The sequence below is a fragment of the Danio aesculapii genome, chromosome 9 (genome assembly GCF_903798145.1).
Source record: "Danio aesculapii chromosome 9, fDanAes4.1, whole genome shotgun sequence".
Taxonomy (NCBI): Eukaryota; Metazoa; Chordata; class Actinopteri; order Cypriniformes; family Danionidae; genus Danio; species Danio aesculapii.
The window spans coordinates 2,133,975-2,154,567 of record NC_079443.1 but is presented as its reverse complement, the minus strand read 5'-3'; the positions used below and the strand labels follow the sequence as shown (position 1 = coordinate 2,154,567).

General features: G+C 35.4%; 1 protein-coding gene across 1 annotated transcript; it reads left to right on the top strand.

Annotated features, from left to right (window-relative positions):
* Positions 1-7,896: 7,896 nt before the first annotated feature.
* Positions 7,897-12,483, top strand: hoxd4a (homeobox D4a). Its single transcript, XM_056464664.1, has 2 exons — positions 7,897-10,466; positions 10,860-12,483. The coding sequence occupies exons 1-2, from the start codon at positions 9,998-10,000 to the stop codon at positions 11,159-11,161; spliced, it is 771 nt and encodes a 256-aa protein (XP_056320639.1). The 5' UTR covers positions 7,897-9,997; the 3' UTR covers positions 11,162-12,483.
* Positions 12,484-20,593: the final 8,110 nt, after the last annotated feature.

The following is a 20,593-nucleotide window of genomic DNA, read 5'->3' as shown; positions in this document are numbered from 1 at the left end:
TTAATCTAATTGTCCCTTTCCTTCCTCTCCCTCCCTGTCCGTCATGTGATCTATAACTAAAAGCAAACGTGTTTGAGGCATGCAGGACCGCAGAATCTGGCTATGGGCCTGTTCGAGCCAAATACACCATTCAATAGCAGCAGCTCTCAATCATATCCAATTCCACTGGCATTAATAATAACGATCTGACAGCATCAATGACTTCTCACTCCGTCGATCTCTCCGCATAACACACACCGGCTGAAGTATTTTCTCCTGCGGATCAACATTTCCACACGATGCTGAACGGTAGGCCTGTGTGGTGGCGTTTTGGCGACGGCTGGCCCTGATGCGATAATTTTATCTGTTTGGGAAATCTGCGACACAGAGCGCCAGTTATCAGTCGGATCCTCGCGGAATTACGTGTCACAGCGACCGCTCTAAATTTTACGCACACGATAACTTTCAAAGACAGCGGGGTCTTTACGACACTCCGAGCGGCCGGGTCGCCACAGTACCGGGCCTTGTAAATCGTCCCGTAGAAACACTGGCTCGGAACCAGCGTGCCTAAATCAGCGCTCGCCTGCGTCTCAGATGTTCCCCCGGATGAGACTTCAAGGTTGCGTGCCATAAAATCTGTTTTCAGATTAGCGTATAGCTTCACTTTGATTATAAAGGAGTTCACATTCAATACTTTATACCCCTACATTATTCGGAAGAAAGAATAAACATGCCTAATATGCTACAAAAAATCTCAAAAACAAAAACAACATGTAAATATCACATAGATGACCACGATTGAAGATGTTTATTAAGCTCGTCATTTCAGAGGCTACTTTACCACCCATTGTATTATGCTTCCTGCAATGCCAGTAAATAAAGTGTAAACTACAGCTAATTATAGGCTACAACACGAGTTAAAACGGCAGCGAATAAACAACAAACAACAGATGAGCTAAATTGCACTCAAAAAATGCTGGGTTATTTAATCCCAAATTTGGTAACATGTGGGCTAACCCAAAACATTGGGTTAAATTTGGTGCTATTAATTTAATAATAAATAAAAAAATAACAACCCAGGAGTTCGGTTAGTCCTCATTACACTCAGAATTGGGTAGAAATGCCACGTATTTTTAAAGGTGGATTTATTTTATATACTGGTTATAAATGATAAATATCGCATTTTCCTGGTGAAAATGCTGTTTATTAAACATTACATATCGTATTACTGATTATTATATTGATTTTATTATTCTTTACTATATTACTTACGTCCGAAACCTATTTATTTCTGATAAAAAAAGGTTATACTAAATAAAATCGCTATTTCTCTCTGTAGATAAAACATACTGCTCTGCAATAACCTGGTATGTATATCTCATCCAACACCTCCGTCCACATTATCGGCCTATATCAGTAATTTTCTCCTCTCAAGCTTAAGAGAATAGAGATTTTAATTCAATCGGAAAACGCAAATGCAGGGAATTTAATCTGGATTTTAAAAGACGACAAAAATATAACCAAAATTACTACATTTTTTACCATGTCTGTCTGTATATGTGTAGCCTATATAAACTGCGTAGACCAACAGATCGAGTAGGCTAGTGTATTGATCAAAGCACATTGAGCATTGTGGTTTCCTAAAAAGCGTAATAACAAACCACTATAATTAAATCTAAATAACCTAAGTGACTTAATAAATCTGAATAAATACTATATTTAAGAGTATAAATGTAATATAATATAATACTATATTTAGAAATGTATAAAATGCGTGCATTCCTAAACGTGAAGGTCAATTTGCAGTTATCACGTACATTTACAGCGTATAATCTTCTTAATATTATTATTATTATGAGTATTAATTTAAACTTAGGCACGTAGATAATCATTATATATGCATTTATTGTTGTTAGATCCTCGTTTTACTTGGCTAACGTGTTCTATAATAAACTACTTTAAATTAATTTGAGTTTATTTGAAGAAAATGCATTTTAGCGCGTCTTTACTAGGTCTCTCCCTCTCTCTATCACTCTCTCTCTCACTCTTTCTGCTATCTCTCCCTCACACACCCACAGACACACTCTCTCTTAGCAGATGTCTGTGACTGTATTTTCTTTGCTGAGGAAGTGCAGCTGGCTCAGTCATTATGCGCCAAAAACTCGAGGCTTTGCGGCAGCCCAGATTCCTCTTTTTTGTTACAAGACAATTTACAGCTTTGTAATAGATCTTTTTATGAGGCTATTTCGTCTGTCATTGGATGCCACTGGTCATGTGCAGCACGCAAACGTCTTCATGACCCCTTTTCCTGATTTCCCAAGCGATTTTTCCACTACATTCTGTGGCTAAAGGCTCTAAATACAAAATACACAGAGTGCTCATGTATTTTTCTATGTTAAAGATCGAGCAGACAAACTCGAGGCTTTGGTAACCTGCATTACCGATTGCGTATGTTGTCAGATGCTATGTGTGCTACAAGAGCTAAACAGAGCAAGCAATACAGTACTGGACGACTGACTTTGAAACAAGCTTCATAATATTCAGCACCATCGCCGGAGGCAAACCATGGACTACACGGCTTTGTTTGGTAAGTTTTTATTTATTAAAATATTGAACTTGCTGGAAACCAACATGCCAGTCAGAAGCTACAGGATCAGAAGGAGATTCGTTAGTGGTAATAATAGTTTTACATTGTGACAGCAGCATAGGTAGGCTGAAAAAAATACAATCTCCCTTGATGTTCAGTTTTTAAATTAAAATGGTGCTTCTTTTAAATGAATTTTAAGCTGTATGATATAATATAAATAAAATATCGTGCTATTTTAATGCTGCTGGTCTTAATTAGATCTTGCAATCTGTACTGTACTGAATTGCATTTCAGAAATGTTTAATCTGAGACAATATTATTGCATCATTGTTATTATCTTTATAGTATTATTATTATTATTATTATTATGAATGAATGCTTAATGCAAAATCACTGATATTATTTGTATTATTGTTCGTATTGTTATTATGTTACTACCTAGTGTTATAAATCCTATGTAAACCTTCAAATGAACACTGTTCACCACCAATTGTTAACGCAAATTTACTATAGATTGCCACTTAGTTTACTTATGAATTTACAAGTCGATAGCACAATTTAATCGACCATTCTTGTGGTTTTAATTGATTACATGTTAAAATTGCGAAGAATATATATATATATATATATATATATATATATATATATATATATATATATATATATATATATATATATATATATATATAGTTGCGCAATATATATATCTGTGCATTAAAATAACGTTTCTGTATTTATATTCAGGCATTATTTCTTCCACAATTAATCTGCTCATGCATGAAAACAGCGATTTGCATTGTAAAAGTGTTGATTCTGAAAGTTTATGAAAGTGTGGAGGTGCAGATGTTGTTCGTTTTAATGTATGCCACCCTTTATGGTGAGAATGGCGCAGTTTTTTTGGGGAAGGGAGAGAGAGGGTCTGCGGAACAAAGACAGTATTTCACAGACAGCTGACAGGCCGCTGCAGAGGTATTTACAACCTCTCTGCAATGCGGCAAAAAGAGGCGAGAGGAGCCTACAAACGAGGAAACCGAAACCAGAACGCAGCCAACTTATATTCACTTAGCCTACTATATATATTTATACACACACACACACACACACACACACTGCTTTTTATTTATTTCAAGTACAAACCTGTAATGCAGCAAATCGTTTATTGAAATAAGACGCTGGTATTATTTCTAGAATTAATAATAATAATGGCTTATTAAAACTATTTCACGCAAATCACTTACAACCAAATTAATTAAACATTTTAATTAATTTGTTATAATTTCAAATTTTATTTAACATAATATATAGCCTACATATAAAATTCAAAACTGCTTGGCTGCCAAATATATCTATATTTATATTACTTTATAAACTATACAGTGGTGATAGCGATGAGACTATCTACAGCGTAATAATGTGACATTCAAAGTAAACTTCTGCAATAATTAGACAAAAGCTTGTAGTTATGCTCTATTACTTTATTAGCAATTAAAAGAAAGAGAAATAAAAGGTTTTCTATAAGGGGGAAGGCTCGCCAACACCTAGGCAGTGTCTGCTTTGGTCGGCAGGTGGTGCTGTTGTCTAACACTCTGGCACTTGCTTGCCCGCTATCTGCATCTTTGTCCTCGAGGTCATTTCCTGTGATTGTGATTGGTTATCGCAGTCATGTGACAAAACAGCCAGACTGTTCTCATATTAACGGAAAGAAATCTTTCATTTTAAGACAGTAGACAAATACTGCATGCTGGACTTTTAATGTGTGTGTGATTGTTTAACATTTAGGTGCACATATAGACTTTAATAGGTTACATTTAATAAGTAGCATATATTTTTGAGCTGTTAATTGAGTAATCTGTGTCTCTTATAGTTAACTCATAAGGATTATATATGTATTTTCATTTTAAATTCCCCTACTATTAGCGATACAGTCGGCATAGAAAGTTTCCCAGCGGCCCCTTGTGACTTACATAAATCGCCATTTGGCGCTTAAGTGTATTTCCCCCCACTGCTTTTCACCCGGTGTTCATTTTATTATATATTATTATTATTATACCTTGGATTTAGAGTCAGAAAAATACCCCTATTAATTCACACGTCAGAGATTTCACAAACACCTCATACAAAGATCCCAAAATAACGAGCACGCCAAAGCACTGCTTAGGAATTATTCCGCGTATTTGCCAAAATACATCTCAGACATGAGTCTACAAGGATTTAAGAAATAATCTGTGGTTTTCTGCAGTCTAGCTTTCCCCCCTCTGAGTGCACTGAATGGGAATTGCACCCCGTGTCTTTATTTCCTCCTGAGATCAGAGTAATCGCCATTATTGAATAAGTGCAACTTTCAGGATTATTTATGGCACCCGCGCGCTGTCATGAATGGCTGTGGGGAAGCACGTGATGCCATTAAACTTTGTTTTATGGCCAGGGAGTTGACAAGCCAAAATATAATTCACATTGTATATTAGAAAGGTCGTTCAGACGGTTTTAGAAAAGATCCCAGCATCGCTGCCGAGGAAAGACGCTCCACGCGTATTTTGATCATGGATGTACAGATTCGCCGACGCGTTTTGGAAAATACGCCTGCTTTTGGAGGTAAGCTTGTCTTTAGTGAACTTGTGCCTTGGTTGTGATGTTTGCTGTGGTTTCAAATCAGCTAAAGTCAGCCTTCAAAACCAGCTCTGGTTTGTTTCTGTGAACTCATGGTGTGTTGTTGCGCAGCTTTGGGGTGGTTGGATAACTATGGAGAGGGGGAAACATGGTTGTAATGGAGATGACGTAAATGTTATGCAGTAGTCCGTTTTTGATGCAGTTGTGGCGCCACGTTATGAAAGATCGTTTCCTTTGCTCTTTGGGGTTTTTCTTATATAAATGTGTCGCTGCTATTATTATTTCTTATAATGCACATGTAAACGCATCGGAAATGTTTTAATTACTATTAATGTCAAATATTATTGCAGTATATAATATCTTCAGAGTGTGAAATGCAAATAGGCCTATATTTAGAGTCGTCTTTTGGTGACTATGTTTATACTGTCTTTTAAATAAGTCTATAGGCTATATATCAATGTTTTGCCTTGCATTTGATCTGCAGATTAGGGTCACCATTTTACAGGTTGTTTTGCGCGCTTTGTCAGGATTAGATATTGTTTATGTGCAGAATTAAATGTGACAAAACGAAAACAGTCTAGTCTATTTAGTCACTAGTAATTCTGAGAACTGGACAGACAGTTTCAATTGACTAGAACGTCTATGTTAAACTGCTTTGACACAATCTACATGGCAAAAGCGCTATAGAAATAAAGATGAATTGAATTGAACCATACACGCTCTTTCCTGGATATAAGTGAACTTTAATAAGCAGGTTTTCTGGGTTATATTGACAAGCTCTCTAGCGCCCCCAGGCAAAAGAGTCATTTCTGTCGTTATTTATACTTTATTTTAATAATTATCCTTGATACATTGGCTGTTTAGAAAGCCATTATAATTAAAACCTGTATTAAATGCTTTGGATTAAGAATAGTGAATAAATTAGGTTCATATTATAAAGGAAAATACAAAAATAATAATTTAGCCACTGCTTTAGCCAAACATAATTACAGCTAAATAGCGATTGGGTGTCATTTAATTGTTGAATTATAACTGTGAAGTATATATATATATATATATATATATATATATATATATATATATATATATATATATATATATATATATATATATATATATATATATATATATTACCTACTTTTAAATATTAGTAAACTACTTGAAGGGGAAATAACTTTATATTTCATTCGTTCCACAACTTATTTTCTTTTTATTATATATAGCGTTTTATATAAGTATATAATATCGTATTAAATAATAACATATCGAGTTATAAACAATGACCGGTCTAAACCTAGAAATTTGCATGCATAAATCGCCAACTTGGTTAACGGGAAAATGTAATTAATTTCACCCCATATGCACGGGTGTAAATTATATAAAGGTACATATAAAGACATACAAGTTAACAGTAACAAGAGATCGTTTCATTTAAGCTTAACTCGGAGTTTAATAGAAATGATGACTCTTTCATTCTTTTGTTCAGTAACTCGGCTTTGACCCGCCTGAACAAGTCGCAATTCAAGGTGAAACACAGGTCACGCTGTCTAACAAAATAGATAAGGTACACATGTCCTATTTAAAATAAGAAAGAAAAATATTATCTGGGTACATGTGATAACTATAAACGCACACAAAAATCTAATAATATATATTATATAAATAGCGAAAGGCCGCCAGAATTATAAAGCATTGGCGTCTTTTAAAATTCACTAGTCCTAAAATGCTATAATCACTATTAAGTAGTAAAACCTCATGCATAATGCTGTTATACTTGGTTAGTTATTAAATGTTAATTAAAAATATGTAGATGTGTTTCTAGTGTGGCTTTATTGTTATTTCTAAATCCCGTTAAACACTCCTGTAGAAATAAATGAGGTTTGCGTCTCTGTTAATCAAATTAAACGATACCATTTGATAGGCTAATTATTCATTGAGGATTATTAATTCTATTAGTTCTCGATGCTATAATTATTTTGTTAAAACTACAAGCTTTTGGAGAAGCTTGCCTCTGAACGGGCACGGAGGGCCACATGAGCTGCTTATCAGAGGAGGTCATGTATTATCCATGAACTTTCCTCCTTTTCCGCTACTGCTGTCGACTTACAAAAAATAATGAAACTTTGTGATGTGTGTTGTAAATGATTCGGCTTGACCCTTCGACCTTTACCCTTCCTTTATATGCTTCTTCACGCGCAGTTTTGAGGCCACCTGATCAATTTGCTCGCCATGGCACATCTCAGAGTGAGTAGCACATACGCCTTCAATCCTCACCTGGCGGATTATGATTTCAGTTGTACTTGTGTGTGTGTGTGTTTTTATAGATTTATCGAAGGAACAAATTATGTGTAATTAATAATCGCATTTAAATAGATCAGGTCTGAGAAATAATGCTATGGGAGGGTTCCTTCTGAAAATGTTTTCGCTATGGAGCATGTTGGGTATTATTATAGATTTTTTGAATCAAAGCACGATAACCTTGGACATGACATTACATTTAATTGTATTTTGGGAAACGAAGTATTTTTTTGTAGATATTTTTGGTCAGTTGCTGAATATATGCCGTCGTCTATATATACCCTGTAGAACCGAATTTGTGTGAAGAAGATGACATTCACAGATTCGATTCTAGGGGAGTATATGGGCGATGCAATAACGTCGAAAAATACTTTATCTCAATGCACAGTTTTTTCTTTTCTTTTTTGTCTAATGTAGCCTACACTGTAAAAATATATGACCAATAAGTCATGACAGCATATGTTAGTAGTACATTGTAACTTATTCGACTAAGTTAATCGTGTTTTAGCTTAATTTTTGATAAGATACGCAAGCTGTTGTAAGTCAGTTTAACATAAGTTCGATGAACTCATAAGGTTACTTTTTAGATTTTTTCCACATCTTTTCGAGTGCCTTTGCTGTTTATTCTTAAGAATCCCTTACCCAAAGAGCACCGACACATTATTTAAGCTATTTTTTATAATTTTTTTGGGCTCATAAGATTAATTGGATTGAAAAAACTATTTTTGGGGCTCATCAGATTAATTGGAATGAAAAAACTATTGTTGGGGCTATTTTTGGGGCTCATCAGATTAATTGGATTGATCTTAAAATTTAAGGCAACCAGGATGTTTTGTTTTTACAGTATACAGGCTACATGTGTAAATTGCGTATGTATGTTGGATGGCACCTGGCAACACAGATGATCATCAATGAAGAAAATCAACTGATATTCATATACTGATTATGGATATTATTTTAATAACTTCTGCTGTGATGCTTTCTCAATGAATACTGTTTTTTTTTATTGGTGTCGATGGTTACTTGATGGACATTCACCTTGGGCTATTGAACATTTCCATCTCACAAACGTTCTTTACACTCTAAAAAATGCTAGGTCGGCGTAACCCAATGTTTGGTCAATTATAAACAAACCTCAAAATTGGGTAATTTATTTTACAAATAACATTTTTAATCAAAACGTTTGGGTTGTCTATATTTGACCCAATTTTGGAACACAACCACCCAGCAATTAAAAATTCAAATTCAAAAGAATGTGTGTTCTTCACATTAATAGAACGTGTTCTATTGAGAGCTTTGAACTGAATAGAACCCAAAAATGGTTCCTATTCTACACTGGTAACAAATCCTAGTTGCCTTACATTTTTAAGCTGAATCAAATTAGCCTTGTGAGTCCAAAAATCCAAAATTAAACAAAAAGTGTTCAGGTGTAGCTTTACTAATGTGTCGGTGCTCTTTGGATAAGGTATTTATCAGAATAAACAGCAAAAATCAGTGCAAGGCACTCGAAAAATGTGGAAAAATATATATATTTTAAAAAGTAACCTTGTACGCCTCATGAGTCATTGAACTTATATTATGTCAAACTGACCTAAAACCGCTTGCGTAGCTTACAAAATTAAGTTAAAACATGATTAATTTAGTTTAATAACCTAAAAACATAATTAAAGACTAATTGATCACAGAACTTTCTACAGTGTAGAGTATTGCAGTCAAATCCCCATTTTGAAATCTTTTTATAAAGTCTCGTGAACATTTTAACCTTTTAAACGCCACATCCTACAGTTTCGTTCCTCTTACAAGACGCAGGGAGCAGTAATTAACATTAGTAATATTTCTGTATGAATGTTAACTTACTCTGCTCCCTGATCTTACCTTGCGAGCTGCCATACGGTTATTCTCTTTTATGTGCTGTTTGATTATTGATTGGCACGGCGCATTGATGGCGAACCAGGGCGCCCTATACAGCGAGCTGAAAGGATGAGAAGCGCTGGAACGATGAGACTCCAGTAACTTCTGTGTGACCTCTACATGACAAAGCCGGTCTTCATCAATTGTCTGCAGGCTTTATGTGTCTCTTTTTGTGCCCTGGACCGTTTTTATCTTTTGTATTGTTTTGTTTTTACCAGTCAAAATGCCTGGGCTGGGTTTGATTTAGCTTAGTTGAATATTAATTTACCAAAAATGTTACACACACACATACATGCTTGGATATGTGGCATAGGAACATGTTATTATGATAACATCTAATGTGTAAAGAGAGATCCTCCCATTTGATGATGATGATGATGCATGAGTCCTAGCACTGTTTTCCTCCTTGTCTCTTTGTTTTTTATGGGTATTTAATCAATTAAATGTAATATTATGTTATTTCCATGTTAATTGAGAGATAATGTGAAGTTTGTAAAAATCACTACTAGGTGTGCACAGCTTCTTCTCGGTTGATGAAGTCCCTCCACCTCGATTGGCCAAGCTGGTCACATGGTAGGCTAACTTTATTCAGTTGACAGCAAGTAGGAGGGCTTTATGGAGGGAGGAAAAAAAGACAACTCGAGAAAAATTAGTATTTCCTACCTTCAGAAATTAATGGCCATGAGTTCGTACATGGTGAACTCCAAGTATGTGGATCCCAAATTTCCTCCTTGCGAGGAATATTCTCAGAACAGCTATATACCTGAACAGAGCCCAGGCTACTACAGTCCGTCGCAGGACACTGATTTCCAGCATCCCGGAATCTATTCACGGTCAAACTACTCTGAACAGCCTTACAGTTGTAACACTGTGCAGGGCTCGTCGGTGCAGCCGCGGGGTCATGTGCAGGATCAAGCCAGCACCCCTAGCCCCTTCCCTGCACAGACAGAGCAGTGTCCCGCGGTCCAGATTTCCGGACCGAGGACTTGTGGACAACAGCAAAACACAAAGACCCAGAACGGGATACCAGCCAAGCAGCCTGCTGTAGTTTACCCGTGGATGAAGAAAGTGCACGTTACTACGGGTAAGATCCACTCTCTTTGCTGTCTGCTCGCTTAGGCCATCCCTATTCTGCTGTTTTAGCCACAGTTAAAATCATTGAGTGAAATATTTATGAGTTCCTCTGAAGGGGCCGCCAATTACACCAGCCATAAATTTTTATTGCTTAGGAAATAGGCCGCTAGCTGTGTTGGCCACTCTTGCAGTATTGAGAGTCCACTTGGCCCGAAGCTTTGATTTAAACAATTTATCCATGATAAACTTTTTATTTTTAAATCACAGGCACTCGGATTACTTAGATTAACTTGAAACAAGTGTGTGATACTTTTGCTAAAAGTTTAGATAATTGAAAATGAATGGATCGGATATCTTTGCTCTGATTTTGTTTAATACAAAAGTGTGATTTTATTCTTCACAGTGAACCCGGATTACACAGGACCCGAACCCAAACGTTCTCGGACAGCCTACACAAGACAGCAGGTTCTCGAACTAGAAAAGGAGTTTCATTTTAACAGGTATCTAACAAGACGACGTCGCATCGAGATCGCGCACACGCTCTGTCTTTCTGAACGACAGATTAAAATCTGGTTTCAGAACAGGAGAATGAAATGGAAAAAGGATCACAAACTACCAAACACGAAAGGAAGATCGGCATCAGTTGCAAATCAGCATGCACAACACGCTCAGAAGGACAGCCCGACAGAGATCACAACTTTATAAGTGGATATCTCTCCCTCCCTCCAGATGTACAGATGAACTGTATGTAATAGACAATGCTTCATTTGACATTGCATGGTAGAAAATCATGACATATTGGGTCTAAGTGCCAAAAACTGAGAAGCTGAAGCACACACCATGACTAAACGCAGCGTAAAATCTGCTTTGCGTTAAAACACCCCAAATTCCCAATATTTCAAATATTATAACCCTTTGTATGAGAGGCAAAGAGGATATGAGGCATCGAAAGACCACGAGGTACAGTAAAACGTCATAAAGCTTACGATTTTACACAAACTTGCCAAATTTATGTGAGAGCATGGTCTTTTTAGTGACACAATTTTATTCACTATTTTGAAAAAACTGTATTTTAATCGACGTTTTCCTTTATTAAAGGCATTATGGCAGGTTTACGCCTGTGGCGCGTCAGTTTATCTTAACTTAATCGTCAGACAGAACTTAAGCAAGGCAATGCCCTTCGTATAATTAACTATGAATGTTTACGGCTTTGTCGCATTAAAGTCGACTGGGTGCAAGTAATAAAAACGAAATAAAATGAGTTTAATGCTAAAAAAAATATTCGTTGCCTGGTGAAATTATTTATTCGTAAACTAAAAGGTGAACAAAATATTTCCTCTTACTGTGCGCGCCTCGTCTGCTTCCTAAAGACTATTTCACTCATTAATTTTTAACTTGTTCGTGTAAGTTTTGTTAAAAATTCGTTACAGATGATTCTCAGTTGTTTACTGCAGCCTCTTGTCCTTTTTAATTCAATAAAAATACATATATTTTGACACGAATATTCCTTGCCTTACACTCCACTATAAACCCCGCTCGGCATCTCTGTAAACAATATCTGTTACATCTATTACAATATATCTTCGTAATATATTGTAAAACAAATCTGTCTTCCAAATGTTGCCTGAAATTCTTGAAAAGCAGCTTTTTATTTTGCATTTTAGACACACGTTTAGCCCTCCAGATGTTTGAACCTTCTATTTATTAAATATAATGTTAAAAGCTTTATGTTCGATGTGAACGTAATTATCAGTTTCATAATTATCAAACTGCGTTTTTAAGTTCTTATATATGTATATATTTCTGTATATTGTGCATATTTTCTACAGGCATATTTTGCAGTAATTAAATAAATATTATGCAGAGGTAATGGACTGCTTCATGTTGTGTTTTAAAGAAACTTTTGAGATGGGAGGACGCGTTTGATCAAGCACTTTCATACATGTTGTGTTATTTTAGAAGGGGGAATTTTGGTGTTGAAACCGAAATGGTTTTCCAGCAGTGATTAAACTTAGACGCTCTGCTATCATCGTGGTGTCTTTGTCTCCTTAAACAAAAACACGAGGCATACATGCAGTCTTCACACTGAAGCATTCACGTTGAGAGCATGAAAAGGTATTTTTACAGAAGTTCAACAAAAGCCTTGCGGGCAGGTTCATCCAGAGGACACAGTTTCTGTTGCATTACAGACGCTTTTCAGCCGCGAGCACTGACCTCTACACTCGTGACCCGATGGACCTTCAGCCGGTTCTCTCAGAGGCTTTTTGCACACAGATGCATCAAAAATAAGTGTCGAGTTTTTTTTTTTTTTTTAACTTTCAACAACAAATATTTTGCTCTACATTCATGTTCGCTTGCTTTTGCGGTGACTCTTTGCCACGGCTTGTAAGTTTTCAGAATGTGTGCATTATCAGTTTCTGTCGCAGCCATGCACATTAAAATAAAAGTTGTAATAGTAAATAATGGTAAATATACACATTATAACCACACCACCAGTTATTTTTGCTTTACAAAGCTAAATATATAATGTCAAAGCTTTATAAATAACATACTCATGGTGCATAGTTCATGCACTATAAAAATACGGGTTCTTCTGCTCTTTTATAGAGAATTATGAGCAATATGTGTATTTAAAATGTATATCACAAAACTCTTCTGTTAATTAGCATCGACCATATTTATACTCTAAAAATGCTGTGTAATTGTTGACCAAATATATAAGTAAACTATAGACAAATCCAATTGCTAAGATTATTTCTCGAATCTATAACCCGTCTTTAACCCAGCGGTTAGATTTGTCAATATTTTACCCAAATTTAGGCAGGGAAAAATGCATTTTAGAGCATATATGGTCGTTGTTAATTTGTTAAGAGTTATTTATTATATTTAAAACTATTTTTTTTTTTTGTTTTCCAATCCAAAACACAGTTGTTCATCAGCACTAGAAGTGTGTGCGTGCGTTGTTGTGTAGGCTACCTTTGTGTACCTACCATGTTTTGGAGGCAAATGTGCATCCAAGTTTGAGCTAAACCGGACTAAATCTCCAAAAATCTCTATTTGGGGTCGTCTTAAATTGAAAAAAAACCTCTATAGATATAAATAAAGCACACATACGGCGTTAGCTGCACTCTAAAAATGCGTTTGGGTCAAATATGGGCACAAAAAACAACTATTGGGTTATTAATATTACTATAAAAACCATATTAACCCAGAGTTTAGATTTTTTCATAGTTTGTTAATACAACCATACAACCCTTCATTTCATAAAGTGTGTGTAAATAAAATTAACAATAATAATATTAATATACTGGGTCCCCACTTATAAGTGAACGTGTTTGTGTGTGCGCGAAAAAAAAGGACATTTAGCTATATTTTATCAACCTTTTTCCTAAAATTGTATTTACAATATATCTGCAAATATTTGATCCATTTAATTGTGTGGGAAAGTGTGGAAATGTACTCTGTACATCACTGATGTTTCCAAACCTTTTTAACCATGTTAATAAAGTATTCAGTACTTGAATAGAGAGAGAGAGAGAGAGAGAGAGAGAGAGAGAGAGAGAGAGAGAGAGAGAGAGAGAGAGAGAGAGAGAGAGAGAGAGAGAGAGAGAGAAAGAACAATGAACACCACACTTTTATTCATTTTTAAGTTTATTGCAACATGAATAGGGCAATTATCGGTTACCTGTAAAAGCATTTGAATATAGACTCTTTGAATATGTATACTGTCCCCATACTATGTAGTCTTAACTATGTAAAGTCTAAAATGGGGTTACATACACACACACACAAACACACACATACACATATGTATGTATATATATATATATATATATATATATATATATATATATATATATATATATATATATATATATATATATATATATATATATGCATTTATTATATATTCATTCTCTGCTTTTTTAACCATGAGACCGAATTTCAGGGGTTAAAAGCAATTAATTTGGTACATTTGAGTATATATATATATATATATATATATATATATATATATATATATATATATATATATATATATATATATATATATATATATATATATATTCTAAATTTGTCTATGTACATTCTAAAATTTCGCTTGATAAACCTTGTGGTACAACGCATGGGATCCCTCCATTGTCTTCGCCTTAGTGTTTAAGGCAATCTGAGTATTGACCTGGATGTCTGAACAGAATAAATGGGAGCCATACGCAGTTCCATTTGCAATGACACTGCACCGACTACCACCGCCGCTCTCACAATGCCTCTCAAACGGCCATTTTTGATTTCCAGCTGTTCGCCGAAAATGTGTTCGCCCATCGAGACCAGCCGTTAAGATAAATCAAACTGCGCTGTCGGCATCCCGAGACAGAATTCGGTATATGGTTCCGTTCTATATCTTTTTTGTTTGACCACGTGATTGTCTAAATAATTAATGCAGCACGTCCCCTAGAAACACGGCATCGTCATTAATCGCGAGGACTCTATCAGACTTGAAAACTGAAGAGATCCAAGAAAATAATATCCAAACGCTCCTGTTTCTCACACCACCGCAGCCTGCACATTCGCACAGCTTTTCATCCAATGGAAGATCGGTAGGTAAACATTTAAGATTAATATTTGCCGCGAGGCAGCGAATAAACATATCTGTCAGAATTTTGATGAATAGTGTCCTTTGATTCAGTCTTCGTCGCGGACAGACTGAACTTCAGGCTCATTGTGATTGTTTCTCTCTCCTTTAATAGCTTCAGCATGTAGTCTCTAAACCTGTATCAATGAATAAGAGCAGTTCAGTAACAAGACTTTCACTTTTAGAGCATTCAATGCAGAATAGTAAATATTTTCTCTAGAAATATAATGTTATATTGATGCGTTTCTGAGAAAGATGCGAAGTGCAGAGAGCTTGTGTTTATTTCTTAGCCGCCAGGGCTTTAACGAAGGCCTCTTTGTGATTTATAATCCGTCAAAGATGCCGTTTTCCCCAATTTAATCGCGACCATTTGTGGAGAAGAGTGTGTTTGGTTTGATTAAAAAGGACACAGACTAGAATTCAACTGTAGAAATGGACAACCATCACATAGTTATTCACATGCATAGCTATTAAAGTTAAATATCGCAAATGGATTTTTTTAAAGATAAGATCGAAACACCACCAACCAAACAACAATAGCATCTATCTAAAAAAAAAACCAATACATTTCATTGATGTCAAAAACTTCCCAACGCCCACACGTTTTTAGTAATCGCGCGTTATAATCGTAGATGTATCCATAAAGTGGCTTGAACTGTTGGAGAGGGATGACGGTGATCTGCATCGTTGTAAATCATGCTCAGTAATTCCTGAAAGGGTGAGAGGCTGTTGGGGGCCGGGCGTGGACTGTAAATCTTTCACTTTTATTAGCCCGTGAACATATGCTGCAAGGGGAGACGACTCGCATCCTCTCCTCAGGACAATCCTGCGCTCGGCCGCGTTCCCAATCGTTTCATCTCCATCTCACCATCCAGACACACATCCAAACAATACATACAACCAAATAAATAGCATTTAAGCGCTGAAATTATGTCTTGTGGTTAAAAGGTAGAGGGTGAATATAGAATAAATGCATGCAAAAATACATTTGAATGTAATCGGAAAACATAAGAAATGGACAAATTTACATGGCAGATAAAAACGTAGACTTTGAAAATCTCAATTTTTATACTTCATGCTCAAAATAAAGAGCAATGCTTTTCCAGAAGAACAATGTAGAATTTGGGATGATTTTGATGAATCTCTCTGGCTGACGAGGTCATATATTCCTGTCATTACCTAAACCATAATAGTCAAACAATATTTCAGTGGTTTCTTGCAGCCTATAATGTAGTAAATTCAGCGAGCAAAAGGCAGCAGCTCTCCCTGATCATGTTGTTCTTTAATAAAGGGAACAAAAATAAACTCGTAATGTTGCTTTCAACGATGATCCGAAATGCTGCGTACAATAAAAAATAAAAACGTGTGCAGAAATGTTATAAAACATGGTGAAAAGATGAAAACGATAATAAAATGTTCAACATATTAGGTGATGATTTGTCTTTTAAATAAAGCAAAAGTCCAAAAGTAATATATATTTGTGCTTCTTTTGGACGTTTGCTATTATTATTATTATTTTAGTATACCTGTGTTTTAAGACCGTATTAAATAGATCTTTATTGCATTGAGACAGTGGTAGAGAAAGCACCCAGATCTTGTGCAAAATGATTGTACAATGATGCTGCAGCTGGAGGGAATGTTAGTGCTCCTGCTTTTAAAATGTATTTGTGAGGTGAAGCTGGTTGGAGTAGCAGTCTCAATCAGGACAATCTGCGATCCGGATCACGTGAACAAATATGCCTGTATTTTAAGGCAGCGCCTTTATTTGTCATGATAAGGTTTCCGAAATATACTAATGTCGACTCATTCGGCGAGCCTGCCTCTGTAAAACGTTTTTCAAATGGGAAGTTGATTGCAAGTAATATTTCGTTTTGGAATAAGAAGACCTTCTTGGCTTTTTATTGGTAGCTGAGTGAGTGGCTCCCATTCTTTCGGGAATACTGTCTGCATTGGTATATGGAAATGCCTGGAAAAGCGCGAGATCAGTTTTAAGACAGTACTGTCTATAGACAAAGGGTGAAGGATATATCCGTGCAGCTGTACTGAGAGATATTGAGACTAAGAAGCACGGCTATATAATAAATTGACATCACAGGTAAGCAATTGCATTGCAAAACGTAACCTTTAAGCGTGGGTTTACATTAGGCCGGCGTAAAAATATGATTTATTCCATTCAAAGCAGCTGATCTTTATTAATGTCGTCGCCTACCAACTAAGCAAGTGCGATTTGAAGACACAGTAGAGCAACTGGCATTAGTTTACATCTTTGCGCAACCTTGACTGTTTTATAAGGTTAGCATGTAAGGTAATTTCAGTCATATAAATTGAGAGTTGCAGTTTTTTAGATCTACATATTTATTCCGGTAGCTGAGTTGGCTATGCACAGCATAAAACATCTGTGTCATACATTGTGAGATCGTTAATCACTTTAATTTATGTTATAGTCAATGCGATGTTAGACATGACATATGTGGGTTGGGGTATTCTTTTAAAACTCATTGTTTTCATATATTCATATTATTTTAAAATGTAATGTATGCATTGTTGTTTATAGTTTTGGGGATTTCAAAAAATAGCATTACCCAAATCACAATTGTTAATGGGAACCGTTTATGGCGTGCAATAAAAGCGAAGTTTTTTATAAGATGCAAAAAATAAGTAATGTTTATAGTTTTAGGACAGGAGGTAAAAGCATTTTGACATGGCAATAGATATTTAAAAACTGACCTAATAGTGTGTTTTATATTTAAGTTTAAATATATTATATATCTCAATTGTTTCTTTGTATAATTACGTTCAATTTTGCTTCAATTTTAATGTCTGAGCTCGAAAATGAATTATTTTACATATTCAGCCGAGCGCTTTTGATTTTTTACACACAATTATCCAATGTTTTTATGTATTCCTTTTGCAAAACATGCATTTCTGACCTTGCATATGTCTTATTTTTGCAATATCTAACAGATACACGTTGAGGCACGATCACAAATTGGGTTCCGATTATTTGATGCGAATTTTCCTCACCGTGCACCAATATTTTAATTGCAGAATTTCAAAAACTAGGGCCTAAATTGTTATACACAAAAACATATAAACAAAGACCATGCGATTAAGACACAGATATGCATGTATATATATTTACACATCGACCTCCAGAGAGTCTATTATTTTTTCACAACCTATTGTTCTATTATGAGTACCAAACTTACCGTGGGAGTGCGTAGGCGAAAACACAGTTGCCTAATAAAGGCAGACCATGTTCGGCTGGTCTGCTCGCTACATTTATCCCATTAAGACTTTGAACATGACACACAGGTTTAAAATACAGGCTACATAAATCCGCGTGTTTACATTACATTTGCCAACGTTGTATTCCACTATTAAACAACAGCATTATTAGTAGTATTAATCCCAAAGCTCGGTTGAAAGTTGTTGTCCTCGTCTTATGTTTTTGAAAGGATTTTCAGAGTAGAGGAGAACAGGTCATCGCTCTTGTAGGATGAGGATTTAAATCTAGTCTTCAGGCTCTCGCTTGGTTTTAAAATAGCCGGTGAAAAAGTTGTGTGGTGTGGATTGCATTGTGACTTGAGTCCCTTCCGTCCGTTGTTCATTAATCAGTGAGTTATTGGAGAGCAAGCCAAAGGTCACCCAAAAGGCTTATGAGTGCTAAATATTTTGGCCAACATCTCTTTGTGTAAAATCGCTTATGTCAGTTTTTTTTTCGCTCTCAGCTACAGCTTTGGCTGCTTTCGCAAAACCAGTGCAATCTAGTGGCAACATAAATTAGTTTATTTAAATGGGACATCATGTTAAAATGTAATAAATTTGTGGTTGTAAATATTATCAACACTGTTGGCCGTAAAATCACGTTTTGATTGCAAAACCACACGATTTAGCTGTCATTTTGCAATCGAAAGCGTTTACAAAACGGTGATGGTCATATAAGTACCCAGAACATCCCTGATCCTGACTGCAAATTAGAGGAATGGGAAGAAAAATATCAATAATTAAAATGTTTTGTATTCTTCAGGTCGCCGTCTAAATTATGAGGATTGTTTGAGGAGAAAGAGAAGAGAGAAAACCACAGACTGCGGTAAGAGATTTGTCTATAAACTTGCACTGAAATGAAGCTAGATTCATCACCCCGAAGCTTCTCTGTATTGTCTTGTGACTCTATATTATTTCAGGTAACCTCTGAAATGATATAGAGTCACACGACGATACATAGACGGTATATGACACATAATACATTCATTTATTCATTCATTTTCTTTTCGGCTAAGCCCATTTGGCACATAATATAATACAGCAAATAATATATGGGCCAGGAAAAAAAACAATACGTGTTTTAATTTGTAAAAATCATATATGTCTATGTTTAAACACTTTAATAACTTAAAACAACACGTTTAAACGTGTTCAATAAACATTACATATTGTATACACTAAACATTTACACTTATAAATGCAGCATAAATTGTAAAAACAACGTAATCTTGTCGATATATGCTTTTACATTATCTAAATTAGCTAAATCGCTTTAGAAATAAATAAAGGTGACAATAATGAAATAAAAAGCAAGCAAAACCAATCCAAATATTCCCATCCGCCCTGTCTTCTGAATTTACAGTAAAATCCACAGCTATCCGCGCAATTGAGGTAAAGTGAGTTCCATTACAAAGTAGTTAAAGACCGTTCAAGACAGCAGTGTGTGAATTACGGCAGTGGCTGGATTTATACTGGCGGGCTGTAGGCTCTGGCTTTAGCGGGACATTCTTGCCCCCAGCCATCCTCCTACGCTTAGAGTTTTACCCCTCTGACGGTACCAAGTCTTGAGGAGTGCTTTTCTTCTCGCCCCTCTGTGAGGCATTTACGGTTGTAGTATGGCCAGTCATAAATTTTGTCGGGCTCCACAATGACAGGTGCATTGATATGTATCGTGCGGAGCTTCAGGCCGTCTAATAACTACTGTATTGAGCACGAGCTACAGTCACTAGGGTAAAAAACCTATGTTTAGAATAAGACTATAGAAAGAAAGAAAAAGAAAGAAAGAAAGAAATTAAGAAAGACAGAAAGAAAGACTTTGATGTGATGTATTGGCAATTATGTTCAGTTTAGGACTTTGATATACCAACCAAATCACTCCTGCAACTCACATCGGCCATTTGGTGGGAAACTAGTCCAACGCGTAAATAACGACCATGTCATAATAACACAAATTAATAAGCAATTGTTATTGCTATTATTATTATTATTATTATTATTATTATTATTATTATTATTATTACTGTTTTAAAATTTAAGATCGCAGGCATCAAAGAGAGAATCAACCAATATTATAAAACTAAATAATAATAATAATAATAATAATAATAATAATAATAATAATAATAATAATAATAATAATAATAATAATAATAATTGTCCACATTTATCAGGTGCGAAATTACAGAGAGCACAAAATATACTCATAGTGTTTGTTTCTTAATATTTTTATGATTTTT

Bases quoted from the DNA above. Each gene is read 5' to 3' on its own strand.
- hoxd4a (XM_056464664.1), top strand. From the start codon at position 9,998: ATGGAGGGAGGAAAAAAAGACAACTCGAGAAAAATTAGTATTTCCTAC. The intron at 10,467-10,859 runs GTAAGATCCACT...TATTCTTCACAG, and splicing joins GAAAGTGCACGTTACTACGG to TGAACCCGGATTACACAGGA.